Source organism: Ammospiza caudacuta, chromosome 9 (assembly GCF_027887145.1).
Source record: "Ammospiza caudacuta isolate bAmmCau1 chromosome 9, bAmmCau1.pri, whole genome shotgun sequence".
NCBI lineage: Eukaryota > Metazoa > Chordata > Aves > Passeriformes > Passerellidae > Ammospiza > Ammospiza caudacuta.
The window spans coordinates 10461419-10475752 of NC_080601.1; the positions used below are offsets into that span (position 1 = coordinate 10461419).

Here is a 14334-nt window from a genome sequence, read left to right on the forward strand (position 1 = left end):
AGCCTGCCCTTTCAGCATTGACAGTGTGTGCTGTGCTGTCCAGCCCTACTGGTGCCCAGTGGGCAAGGGGTTCCTGTGATCACTAATTGAGGAGCCAGGTCTGCAGGAGCTATAAAGCAGCACAGAATGATTATCTGCGCAGTGATCATTTCTCTGCCAGCAGTTTACATCCTCTGCATCTTTGGCTCAGGATGTTTTAAGGTTCAAGGTAGCATTAGATAATCTTTTATCAAGTCTAGTGGGAATTTGGTCATTGATTTCAGCAAATTCATTGTCTTTCAGTACTGTAAAGCACTTGAACTACTACTGATATGCTTCCTGTTGTTAAGCAAGTGTTGTTTTTCTGCATTTTGTATTGTGTTAAATTAGAGAAATAGATCACTTCTGGAAGTAAAAGGGCTTCCTTAAGAAGATATCAATTTCTAGCTAGATGAATTCCCTTTGCTGTCTTTTGTAAGAGTCTTGCCAGCAAACAGCTGGCTATTTTCAGATGTCAGCATTACACAGTCGTAGTTTTTAACATAAAGTGAGCAAAAATACAAAGGAAAATAAAACTGTTTATCAGAACTGCAGGTGAAACCTCTCCATAGGTAATCTGACACAAAATTCTGGTCAGCTTTCTATCTTTTAGTAATCTTCCTTGCCTTTGTCTCTGCATATTATTGAGACTCTGCAGTACCTAAGGTCTTACTTGCAGATTTTTTAAAAGGCAAGACCCATCCGGAGTTCAGATATTGTACTTTTGGGGGAAAATAACTGGTAATTGCTTAGTACCAGATACTTTCATCACCTCTTTGATTAGAGAGTGGTTTAAAAATAAGTGCCTTGAGGCTTTAGCTCATGATTATACAAGAGAACTGGTAGGTTTTGTGTATTTTTTTTCTCTTTTTACTCCCCTCCACCAAGTGGAAGGAGATTAACATAAAACATTAGGCCTTGTTTCCAGTGTCCACAGTATTTTCATTGCCTCTGAAACGATGCCATGATGCGGAAGACAAGGTTGTTAAATAGATTGATGTCTGCAAGTGGAATCGAAAATTTTACTTTTCTCTGTGTGAAATGTATGGGCCCAGACTGAAGGCTCAGTAAGAGGCTTGGTGCTTTGCCCTTCTGCCTGTGATTTAAGCCCTGAACAGCTGTCTATTCCTTTCTCTTTTTCCTGTAGTTCGGACCAATGTCGGGATTCTGTTACCTCATACGTCAAAGGAGAAGCAGGGAAGCCAGAAACAAATGGAAGCCTATCCGAGTCCACATCAGAGGCAAAAACTAAATCCTACATCCAGGAAGCTTTAAATGATGTGGGAAAACATGGTGACAAAGAAACCCTGAAAACAAAGTCCCAGATCTCAACTGGTACTGATGAGCAGACATTATCATCAGCAGCATATCAGAAATCTTTGGAAGAGACCAGCAAGCCAGCAACAGAAGGCAGCAAAACATCTGTGCCTGTCAGTGTGAAGAAGATGGGCTGGAGTACTTCTGAGGATGGCAAGCCAAGAACAAGCATCCAAGAGGAGGAGGGAGCAGTAATGTCTGAACAGAAGGTACAGTATGTCCTGTAATAATTAACAGTGTGAGGAGTCCCTGTTGCTTGACATATTGGTTTACAAATTTTTTTGTGCGACTTGCAGTGTTGTTCGTGACAGGGTTAGGGGATTTTTTCCTTATCCTTCTTTTATGCCTTTTCAGTTTATTACTGAATTGAGAAAACTGGAATTGGGAAAAATACTGGAAATTTTTATTTGTGTTGTGAATAGAATGAGGTGGAGTCAGGATAGGCAGGGGAGCCAAGAAGGGCTGCATGATCCTCTCCCTGCCTGGCCCTGAGCCCTGGAAGAGGCTGGAGCAGCTTCTGGGAGCACTGTCCCTCGTGGCTGGGGAACAGCCCCTTCCCTGCCATGACATACCACCTGTGCAAGCAGTGCCAAACAGCTCAGCTGTCCCCCATCTGCTCCCACTGAGGTGTTGCCACTGGTTTCCCACTCTTCCTGTGACATTGACATTGAAGCAAATTATAGGAGCAAAGAAATATAGGGACCCTTCAGGCTCTGTCCAGCTCTTTTTCCCCAAAACTACCTGCATTTTTTTTCACTCTGTTGATTTGCAAAAAAATTTATTTGGGGTGATATGTAATCTCCTCCTTATATTTCTTTTTTCATGGCCTTTTTCATCCCAGCTTCAGAGTCCATCCAGCCAAGATAGATCAAAAGATTTCTAAATGTGTAAAGCATTTTTCCAGGTGGTGATTCTTTCTCCTTAAAATGCTGCCAAGGGGCTCCCCTTCCTTTCTATCTTGCCTGACTCGTACACCCTTAAGCAAAACCCCAGTTATAAATTATTTTCTGAAAATAAAGATTTTGATATCTTTCTCACTTGCTTCTATTTATTTACCAGAAGCTTGGAAGGAAAGTTGACTCAAAGAATGGCTTGTAGTCCAGTAGCTGCGTGCACCTCACACCCCAGCAGTGGGAGGATTGCCACAGAATAAACCTCAGGGCCAGCAGGGAACCAGGCTGAAAAGGGGAATTGCAGAGTTTCTTCTACTGAGATTGTCTTTTCTTGCATATAATACAGAAGGAGATTATAACTTTTGGAAGCAAGATATTTCAGTCGAATTACTTCTACATGATATAGATTTTTTTTTTTTTATTGTAGCACAATAAAAATGTTGGCTATGGTGGGCTGCAGTAAATCACTCAGGTTTAAATTAGTTCGTTTAAAGCTATTCTTTCGATTATACAACCAAGAATCCTTTTATTAGATGGTAACATAATCAGTTTCAGCAGTTATGCAGCATATGATTGTTATTATCTTGTTATTAGTTCGTGACACAGTAAGATCTTTCCTAATGTTTGCTAATTACTGGAATACTTTAAAAATGTAAAAGCCTTTGTCTTCTGCAAAGGCAGCTAGAGGCAGATGGCAGCGTTCCTCGGTGTCTGTAGGCTTTGGGGCAGAGCTCAGGCTGGTGGTGCCGTGCTCTGATTAAATGCAGGAGTGAGTGTGGATGCACGCTGTAATGTGCTGACATGCTGCACTTCCCCCTCTGCATTCCCATCAGTGGGAAGAGAAGTTGTCACCCACTTTTGTGTGCTCTTTACTGGTGGATATCCCATCTGGATCAAGAAGAATAAGCAAATGCTTTTCTTAGGCACGCTCTTTGCTTTATTGGTGAAGGCTGATAATCCTATTTACTAAATAACAAGTCCTTTTATAGGCATGATCTTTGAAAAAACTGGTATCAGAAAATAATGTCATTTCAAAATGTGGGTCTCTCACAAAGCCTGAATGGGTAAGAAACTAGCATCTGTTAGAATGACATGAACTGCTTCTATTATCTTGTTGATATTTCTTCAATAATGCATTCTAATCTAATTTAAAATCAGTAAGTTTAATTACTAAGGCAGTCCAAGTCATGGTGAAACACTTCACATGCTATCGTGAAAACAAAGAAAATTTCTACTGCAGAAAATTTCTAATGTCTTTCTGCAAGGCATTCTTCAGAAATGCTCCATAAAGAGAAAAGTATGGAAGAAACAGATTTACTTCTGTGGAGAGAAAGTGGGAACAAACTAAAACTACTTGCCAAAGTAAGATATTTTTGTCTGTGACCCATTTGGAAAGAGGCAGGAAGCAATAGTCACCCATCTGCAGGAGAAGGGCTGCAGCAGTGCTTTGGCACAGAGTTTGCACCAGGAGATGGAACTCAGACTGGTACTGGTCTGACGCCTGGTGACGTGGATGAAACAAATCCTTGGCCTCATTCCAAGTCCACATAAACATTTACAAAAGCATTGCAGCAATGGTGTAGGTCATATAATTCTCTACAAATGCTCAAGCATCAGATTCCAGTGATCTTTTTAAATGAGAAGAGCACAGCACAGTTGCTCTGTTGTTCCAAAGAGGATGATGTCCAGCACATGGTCAAGGTGACTCTCAGTGTCAGAATTCCATCACAAATAAACCACTTAAAACTGTTTATTAAAAATAACTCCTCCTCTAAAGCTTTCATGCCCTCTGGAAATCTTCTGCTTTCTTGTTACTTCTTCAGGAGAGGATTGGCTTACAATTTTTTGTATCTATATTTGACTAGTGCCAGAGGACTGCAGATGAATTCTGTCATCCTGCCCTAAATGCTTTTTGTTAAATAGTTATTTCTCTCCTCCACCCACCTATGCCCACTCTTACTTTGCACATAATTTCTGAGATTTGCTTCTTGTTTAGGATGTCTTGGGCCAGATTCAGAAGGAGAAATAGATATGCAGTTCCTAATATCCACTATCCATGATTCTAAAATCAGTTTGGGGCTGTCATTGAGTAAAACATAGAGGAAAATTTCAAATTTCTCTGTTCAGGAAAGGCTTGGTCCAGCTGAATATCATGGGAAGAGGGTCTGTGCCCTGTGTCTGTCACACACAGAGGTGGGAAGCCCTTTGTCCAGCATGTGCACACATAGCTGCTCAGCCCCAAAGCTGAGCTCCTTCCTTTTGGAGGGGAAAGCACCAGGGCTGGCAGAGGGTGCCAGGACAGAATAACACCCATGTGCAGCTGCAATACCTGTCTGAGACCAGCTCAGGGCTGTGCCCCTCCAGCTGAGCTCTAACAGCCCCTTCTTGGAAAAATGCAGGATGGTTGTACTCCGCACTGCAGTTTTGCCCCTTATAAAAGCAGATAAATGCTGAGCAGGAAAGCCATTTACATGGAGAAATTTTTCAGAAAGCCTTTTTGTAATGTTCTATGCGGAAGTGCTCCACTGAATCTTTCTGTGTGACTGTCTTCTTTTTTTGTATTAGGAAATTCACTTCCCATACCTTGTGAATCCATAAAACTTGTTTGAAAGAATAATTTTTAGGAGAAAAAAAAATCAATGAGCTATGACAAGGTTATGGGGTTTTTTTACATAAAATTTAAAAGAATTACATAAGATTTTGAAATTTCACAGGTCAGATGCATTCCAAATAGCATTTTCTGAGACTTGAGAGCTGCTGAGATATTCCATAGCTGGTGTAATTAGCAGCTTACAGCATGCCAAGGAGCAAAAAGGCCTCCTCCCATCATGTACCTCAGCAGTGAAACTGCGAGTCAGTATGTACATAACAGGGAAAACACTGTCTGTGATAACCTCTGTTTTCTTCTCCTAGTCCTGATCAGCATGTTCTGTCTTGCAAACGTGCTGTTCAAATGTACTAAACCTGCATTTATTAGGAATGTAGTGACAGTGACAGTGAGATTGAGAGTGACTCAAGCTCAGGTGAAGAGCAGAGAATCACCACGAGGGTTTACCGGCGGCGGTTGATTCTCAAGGTACTTTGTGATTTGCTTTCTTGAGGTGATGCTGGCATGAACATGGGTTTGGTCTGCTATGTCAGAATGTCACTTTTGGCATACTGGAGCCCCTCTTGGTAGTGTGCTTTCCATGGCTAGTATGGATTGATAACCCAGTGCTAGGTTGCCTTTCCTTGCTTTTAACACAGGGTTTTGGGTGTATTCTGTTGGAAAACAGCTGTGCTGCATGGAGTGCTGTGTCCTTCACTGCCACTGCTCTGCATGGCATCTTAAAGGCTGCAGCTAGATGCAGCATGTTGATCTTCTGTAGAGCAAATATGAGCCACTGAGAAAGATGGGTAACGATATTTCCTTTTTTTTTTTCCTATTGTTTTTAAAAAATTCTGAGTTATAAGTTAAACATTTGCAGGAATATATGAGTGGGATATAGGAAAGTATGAGGCATGTACTCTGGTTGAAACTTGTGGTCCTAAGCGCTTAATGTGTTCTGGAAAACTTTCTCACTGCAGCAGATGATCCTGATTTTAAATCTACTGAAGTTAATAAAGGTCCTAGCATTGCCTTCACTAGACTCCATTTAGTATATTTGTTTACAGAAGCCTTTACTTACAGCACAATATACTACACACACTGATAACAATGGTATAATCATATAAGTAATTGTATTTGCCCTTATAATATTTTTGTGTGGTCATACAGTATGACTTTATTTTCCTGCAGCATAGAGCATGAGAAAATTAGTCTCTAACATAAACCATTATGTAATTCCTCAGTAACTTCCAGGATTTATTAGATTCTTATTAGAAAATCATGCAGTCAAGCCCTGACAAAAACCAGCAGGGCACTTTGGTGCTATTACAGCACTAGTGCAGTTTGCCTGAGCTGTAATTGTTACGTGGAATAAATTGTGGAAGGAATAAATTGTGACATTGCAATTGCACATATCTATATCACTGTTGCTTGCATGCTTTGTCAAGAGGAGTCTGCGCAGCACAAAAGGCACTGCACCTTTTGTGTAATGTGGGTGGCAGATAGGCTGCTCTGCACAGCTGCCAAAGAGTCCAAGGTGCAGATGCTTTTGGAAGAGGAAGGGTGACTTTTCTTGCTGCCTTCACCATGAATTCCTTCAGTATACCCGTTTGGGACAGGACAGGAATGGCAGAACTGAGCTCAGCAGAAATGAATGTTTTGTCTGATCCCCCATCTCCCCAGGCAGAACCTGAAAGGCCTGGGCCTGTCAGGGTATAACCCTTCCTCAATAATTCCCCTGCAGATAAGCCCTGGCTGCTGAGGCTTAGGAATGTGGTTTCTGTTTTCAAACAGGGCAGGCCCCTCCAGTGCTGCAGGAGTCTCTGCTAACACACAGAGTGTGAGTGTGCTGCAGATTCAAAGGCTGCATAGTTGGCCTGTGGCTAAGGGCCCCCACCCAATTTATGTCTGAACTATTTTGGTGTCCGCTGGTTTGCAGTCAGGAAGTGCTGGAGTAGAAAAGAGGAAAACCTGTCAAAGGCAGCTTTCTCTTGCTCTCTCTCTCTCTCTCTCACAGCCCCTGTGTTCAGAAAAAGGCACAGAAAATTGGTTTTAAATGTGGTGGTGTAATTTGGGGTAGAACTTGTAGCAGAGCCGTGGCAAAGCAGCATATTTAGTGTTGGAATCTCAGCTGGTGCAGACCCGGTGGGAAGGGTGTGCATGGCAAGTGGAGGCGGCTCTTGGGAACGTGTCTGATCTCAGCTGGATTGGAGCTGTACCTGTGTCTCTTGATTAGAAAACACATGTGATTCTTTGGTTATTTTCTGATCATTTATAGCTTCTTTTTTTATCCCCCACTCTGCATCTTAAGACAAGCTCAAAAGAGAACAAGAGAAAGTTTGAAAGCAACAATCATCAGGCCTTTTAGAGAAAGAATTTGGTCGTGGAAGCAACCATTTTGGGCATGTAAAGTTCATGAAATGGTAGTATGAAATGGAAAAATCAAGATTTAACATTTTTAGGGACCTGGACTTTTTTCTGCGTGTTCCCAAGAGCAGAGGTTCACTTTGGGTGAACTGAAATCACAGTGAGAGCACACACAAGCTGAGGTACAGCTCCTCCCTCAGGGAAGAGCTCTCAGGACGCAGAGGCCTGGAGCAATGCTCACAGCCTGCAGAGGGAAAAGAACTCATTCTGCTGCTGCAGGGCCCGAGCAGTGACCAGGAACAGCAGGTTCTCCCCTGCCAGTGCCTCAGTGCCTGGCACAGTGGGTGCTGTGCCCACAGCCAGCTCATGTCCAGCAGCAGTGGGCAGGGAATGAGGGTGAGCTCAGAGCCTCCACTGAGCAGAACCACATGTGGGAACTGTGCTGTTTTACTGTAGCCTTTATTAATAGGATCATAGAATGGCTTGGGTTGGAAGGGACATTAAAGATTGTCCAGTTCTAACCCCGTGCCATGGGCAGGGACACTCACCAGGATGCTCAGAGCTCCTTCCAGCCTGGCCTTGAACGTTCCACAGGTGGGTCATCCACAGCTTCTCTGGGCAACCTGTGCCAGTGTCTCACCATCCTCACACTAAAGAATTTTTTCCTAATATTAATTGCTCTTCCTAGTATTCATTACTGCCTGCATGTTGTATTTAAAGCAACAGAGGTACTCACACAGCCAGCAGGCATAAAGTCTGCTAGAACTGAGACCTTGTGGATAAATTGAGTCCCGTGGAAAAAAGGTTTTGCCATGGGCCACCACAGGTACAGTCAGGGCTGAATTGCTTCATTACCTTTGCTCTGCTTTCCCAACTTGTTTTTCCTTTCCTTGCCATCCTGCAGCATTGCTAACACTGTTACTTCCTTTTGACTGCTACCTCAATTCTCTGTCCTGGCCCAAATATGGGGAAGGACTTTTCTCTCCCACGGAGGTATTTTCCCAGCAGTGCAGGAGCTGAGTCCTGTCAAGTGCTCAGTACTCTAGAGCACATTCCCATGGGATTTAGCACTTCAGAGGGCTGAGCCCATAAAACCAGACAAGCAAGGACTGATGCCCATTTCCACATGTAATAGGATCCTATTCTAACCTCAAGGTAGTGCAGATGTTTTTGTTTTTCTTCCTTTTCCCTCTTGTATTCACATGGTGGATTGATGGGATGGGGCATTGCAAAAGAAATGGGTTTATGGTAGTGCAGGAATGCGAGCAATTAGCACACAAGGGGAAAATAAGAGCGCCTGCCACAATGTGGACATTCAGAGCCTGATCCAAAGGTCCTGTTATTCAGCCATGGCAGGAATCAGTGTCCAATTTTTCATGCTTTTTCAGAGATTGTTAAATCTTTCATGGATACAAATTTTTTGGCTAAAGCTGTTTTAGTAAGATTCTTGCCAAAAGGTTTATGGTAGAATGTAACGGAAAGAAAAATATATTTCTAAGCAGTGGTTATTAAAATCTGAGTTAATTTAATGTCTTGTACTTTTGTTATTTCTTGACAATTTTTATTGAAGATTTGTCCCTTTCTGTGCATTTTTCCCTTGAAATGCCCCTTTACTGATTGTGGAGGGCTTGGTTCAGCCTGCATGGGAGAAGTGGCCTGAGCAGCAGTTAGCCAAAGCTAGAGCCAGCAGCTCCCATGGTCTTGCTATTCAGGGGAAGTTATTTATGGAAAATAAAATGTGGCCATCGTGTAGGTGATAAGAATTAAGTGCCTGTGCCCTGAGTGAGAAAAATGGGAACCATTTCCTTTTGTGTATTCAGCTGGGCACAGCGTCTCCACTGTGCAGTCTCTGGCTGGCTGGCAGAGCTGCAGGTAAATGCCCTCTCCCTGTCCTGCCCCATGGGAGTTGGAGCTGCTGGCCTCAGTAAGATAACGTGGAATAAATCACACCCCAGACTGCAAGTGCTGTTCTGAGGTGTGTTCTCCATGCCACATGCACCAGACCTGTTCCTCAGCTCCCTGCAGTGGGCTACACTCTGCCCCATTTGCAGCACCCCTGGCTCTCAGGTCTCCTTGCCTTGCCTGGGATTTTTAGTTGGGATTTTTCTCCCCCTCCTGTGCCTTTAGCAATACATCTGCAAACAAGCAACTACAGACTCAGCATGGGCACAGGCAGAGAGTTGTGGCATCTGATTAACAAGGTCTCCCTGAGTAGGCAGAACTCGGTAATGAAAATGACCTTAATGAAAGATGTTTGTTTCTCCTGCTGCTGCCACAGAGGCTCAAGACCCCAAGGAGACGGAGGCGCAGCTGCTGCTCATGCATTACAAGAATGTGATCTCAGGACTGAGGGGATTATGCCCTGATGCTGGCTTAGGCCACTGAGGGAAGAGGTCTGAGCGCTCTGTGCAGCTTCTGTTCCCACTGCGGCATCGCCTCTGGTCTTTGGCAAAATTAAATATTTAGGATCTTTCCATCTTGCTTATTTCCTCCTGCTTTTAAATTCCTTTTTATCCATGTTGGCAAGATGCATCCAGCTGCACCTTTTTTCTCCACTGTTTCAACAACACTAGATGTATGGGAGGAATAAAAGGGACTATTATCCCTCTAGTAACAAACATGAGTGAAAACCAGAGCTCTGACCAATCTACAGTGAACTTTGGCACAACACTGCAGCACTGACTGTATAACTCCATTTATCTGAAGGTCCCTGGGAACACCCATAATCTGCACATAACTGTTAAGAAAATCAGTGGAGCTGGCAGAAGACTTTGAGGAAACTGCTCTTTGCTTCTCCTGCCCTGGAGAGCAGCAGAGAGAGGATACCAGCTGGTTTTGGCAGGACTACACTCCAGCGAGCAGGGTGACATTAAAGCACTCTGCTTTGCAAAGCTTCCTGGCATGTTCTGGAGCTGAGGCTTGCAGACTGCAGCCTTTGTATGCTTTAGTCCCAGGGATATAACTGGGCTTCCAGTAATCACGGTATTAACTTTTCTCCCTGCCTTTCTGAAGCTTTTGGTATTGTGACAGTGATTTTGACTGGTCAAGGGTAAAATGAAGCCCACATAATGATGCAGCGGAAAGAATTTTATTCTCTAGCTGTGACGCAGATGCACCAGCTTTGTGTTTAAAAACAGCTTTTGTTGACAAGGTCATCTAATGTGCCATTCTAACCCAATGTTGGTCTGAGCTCTTGCAACTAAAACTGCCAGTGGGTAGGGTTTTTTTCCCTAGCAAACATCCATCTTTTTAACTGCATAGGATTAGAAAAGTCAGTAAGTCAGATCTACCTCCTGCTCAGTTGTGAGCCCTCCTGCAATTTGTTTAACTACCCACCAGCAAGAGAATTGTGAAAGCTGGATTTCATGCACGCTGACTGCTGAGTATTTACAGCATTTATCCTTAAATTGTGCTTAAAGTAGCATGTAGCTAATTAAAACCCAAGATTCACCACACCTTTAAAACTGCATTTTCTTCCAGGAGACATCTTTCATTGCAGCAGTACACTTTTCACTTCATTTGAAGCAGAACACAGTAATTCTTGCTAGGTTGTTTTAAGGTTGTTCACTCAGTAAGGAGTGAAAGAACCAGTACTTATAAGTGGTGTTGGTGTGCCAAGTAATCTGGTGACTAGTAGCAGTCTTGCTACTGGCCATGCTGTTTTATTTCTGGTTTTCATGGGTTTTATTGTAGTGGCTTTGGTTCCTACTCATGAGAGGGAACCTTTCCATTCCTCTGTGATCCACGGGGTGTCTGTGCCAGGGTTCTCTCCTGCTCCTTGGGGTACTGTGTTGGAGCCATGCGTGAAAGGCCAGGAAAGAAACTGTGCATCAGTTCCCCATCTGCTCTCATCTGATTAGAGTGTGAAGCCTCCAGAATCAGTCTTTCCCCTTGCCATGTCTCTGTGAGCAGGAAAGCCTGCAGGTTTCAGTTCCCAAACCCTTTGCCCAGTGGCTGGCCTGCCTGGCAGCAGTCCATCCCTGTCTGGTGAGAAAGGAAGCAGCCGGCTGCCGCTGGGGCCCCGCTCGCCCAGGGACCAGCCTCACACTTCCCTCCTCCTGCTGCACAGAGCCTGCGGCCCTGCCTGGGCACCTGTGCCACTTCTTCTGGGGAATGAGTTTTTCAGGCTCCATCTGAAGGCTTCAGTAGGTGTTTGTTGTGTGCTTTTTAGGGATGCCAGCATTCCCTGGCCCAGGCACCACATGTAGGTGTTCTCAGGCACAGCTCCTCATCCTTATGTCCCTGTGCACTGAAATCCACCTAGCTGTGGAGCCTGTCCTTCTCTTGGCAGTGCTTCCTGAAGCACCAAGACCTCATCCCTATGTCCCTGTCCACTGGAATCCTCCTGGCTGTGGAGCCTGTCCTTCTCTTGGCAGTGCTTCCTGAAGCACCAAAGTTCAGCAGGTTGTACAGCTTGCTAAACAGCCTGTGAAAGCCTGGGGAAAAAGATGTGTAAAATATCTGAATTCCCTTGCTTAAGCAGTGAATTCAGTACAGCTTTCATGCGAAACCAACAGAAATTCTGTACTTGTGAAGCAGGACAAACATGGCCAGGGGCTCTGCTCTGCAGTACTCCCCCCTGGCTCCTGCCTGCTGCCACTGTCCCCAGGCAAGGAAAATGGAAAAGCTTGGCTAGAAAAGACCACAAATGGCTTGTAAACAAAAGGAAAGGTTTGTTTTGCTTAGAGCTTAGAAATAGCATACAATCCCAATGTTACATTGTACGTCTTGAAAAAGCTGCTTTAGTAGGGAATACTGTTTTTAAAAAATACACGTGGCATCACTGTATTTGTTTATTATAAAGCAGTGCTAGGAGCTTATGCAGACAACTATGTAGTGTACAGACCATAGTAAATAGAAAATATATTTGCCCTGTGCTGTTCAGTACATTGAAGCATTACAAAAGCTGTAATAGTCTCCTTTCAAATATTGTTTTGTAGTTAATATTGTTATAATTAGTTTTATGCCATGTTTTCTTTCTGCTTCCTCCCTCTACTTGTAATTTTTCCATAGTGGGTTGAGAGTGAGGGGAGAAGAAAAGTTTTAAGGAATTTTTTATTGTTTTTTGGGTTATTAATTTACAAGTGGACATTTTTCATATGTAGGGCAGCTACAGTATCATTATGTTTGCTTTTCTTATATGAAAGATATAAGCACAAAAAATTGATATTTTTGAAGCATGAAAAGCACCCAGGTTTGGAAATAGGACTTTGTGAGGTAAAGTTAGCAAAGCTCTTTTGGAACATAAGTTCATGACTGCCAGCTGGGCTCAGACTCTAAACTAATGTTATTTATTTATGATTTAAGCAATAATTCCTTTAAGTGGAATTAAGTCGCTGGCATAGCAGCTAGGAAACTGCTTTTACATTTATTTACACTGGTGCTATAAATTGCTGGTGCTACAAGAAGCGATGGCTGGAGTGCTGCTGATCTCAGTAAGTCATGGACCGGGCTGCCCAGGTGCCTCGCCACGGTGGCACCGTGCCAGGCAAAGTGTCACGTAAGACAACTTCCTTCATCGTGTAAGTGCTGAGAAGCCCTGTCTGTCTTCTGTGTTTGTGTTTAAAACCTCGTGTTTAGCAAGCTATAGGCAGAGCTGTCTTTTTAAGTCCCAAATTTCCCCTTTGTTGGACCGTGTTTCTCCATGTGCCAAAGCAGAAACGCTGCTGAGTTTCACTGAGAAGCTGTGAAAAGCTAAGGGGTGTCTCACAGGGCTCAGACTGACCACTCGATTTTGTTACCCAGAGAGTTCCTGACATGCTTTAGTTAATAAGAGTGTGTGTTAATTAGTTAATAAATAGTGTGCTAGGAGCTCCCTACAGGCTTTAAGGAAACATCTTGTAGGACAAATGCACAGGTATGGCATTGCTAAATGAACGAGGCTTTCCAACAGTTCGTGTGGCATAAAGCAAACTGTTACATAAAGTTGGAGCTAGCATGTGCTTGTTGCTTGGTTTGGTGTGGAAATTTGTGTGGGTTTGACAGAATATAGGCTCTATTGCTAATCTTATAACACGTTCTTTAGGGTGAGGAAGCAAAAAACATTCCTGGTGAATCTGTAACAGAGGAACAGTTTACCGATGAAGAAGGCAACGTCATCACGAGAAAAGTAATCATGAATTACATCACTGCTCTGAGTCTTTGCTTTCAAGTAACTTCTTTTAACATACTTTTTCCCTTTAGAATCTAGGAAAAAATAAAAATCGATGCTTTTCATGTATTGCTTCCCACAGATCACCCGGAAGGTGGTGAGACGTGTTGTTATCCCCCATGAGAGGAAAGTTGGTGAAATGGTAATGCCACGGGGACTACCAGCAAGTAACAGTAGGCTCAGAGGGTTGTGTTGACTGCTAGAAAGTGCTGCTAAAGGGCTGGAGGTTTGCATTTAACAAGAAGCCTTGGCAAAAAGTGCAGTGCTTGCAGTTACTGGCAAGTTGTGTGTTGGGATCATGGGACAGGGGCAGCATTGGGGGGCCCGGCTGAATTCTGTCAGCACAGGGCATCCAGGTCTGTTCTGTAAAACAGGCAGCAGGTCTGAGCTGTGTGTTTGGGCCCTGCTTTGTGCCATCAGGTTGAGCAGTGTCTGTGTGTTTGGTTCAGCCCTTGCAGAATCTGTGCCTTGCAGCTGTAGGTGGATTGTGTGGCTTTTCCACCGACCCAGAGGAATGAGCTGAAGTCTGATCCCAGTGGCCTCTCGCTCACCTTGGTGTGATACCCCTGGTGCTGGTGACTGAGGTTTGCAGGATTCAGGTCAATGAGAACATACCCAAGCAATGGTATCCTTTACAAGCAAGCACCAAGACAGGATTTTGTCCCTGGGGATCAAAATTGGAAGGCTTCTGCAGGCCTGGACGATGCCCAGCTTTATCACCCTGACAGCGGGAAGAGTAGGACTATTGTGTGCCAGCACACCCCAGCCCCTCTTGGGAAGGGCTGCACTGACAGGGGCAGCCGTGGGCAGGCTGTGCCTCAGCTGTCATCTGTCCCCTGGAGGCCTTGGGGGAATGGGCACTGCCTCTGAAAACAAATGGCTTCAGAGGAGCTCGTGCCTTCTTCCCCAGCACATGGCCCTCAGACATCTCTGCTCAAGTAAAACTGTCACTGGGGCTAATGAAATTCTTGCCTGAGTGAAAACAGATTCAGAAAGGAAGA

General features: G+C 44.0%; 1 protein-coding gene across 2 annotated transcripts in view; it reads left to right on the top strand.

Annotated features, from left to right (window-relative positions):
* Positions 1-14334, top strand: part of ANK3 (ankyrin 3) — a 189704-nt gene that overhangs the window by 171094 nt on the left and 4276 nt on the right. Inside the window, exons 42-45 of one of the 2 annotated variants that reach the window (XM_058810081.1) lie at positions 1166-1544; positions 5206-5304; positions 13208-13291; positions 13416-13475. In XM_058810081.1, coding sequence (XP_058666064.1) covers positions 1166-1544; positions 5206-5304; positions 13208-13291; positions 13416-13475 — 622 coding nt within the window. The remainder of the gene's footprint in view (positions 1-1165; positions 1545-5205; positions 5305-13207; positions 13292-13415; positions 13476-14334) is intronic. The other variant, XM_058810082.1, reaches the window with a different exon arrangement.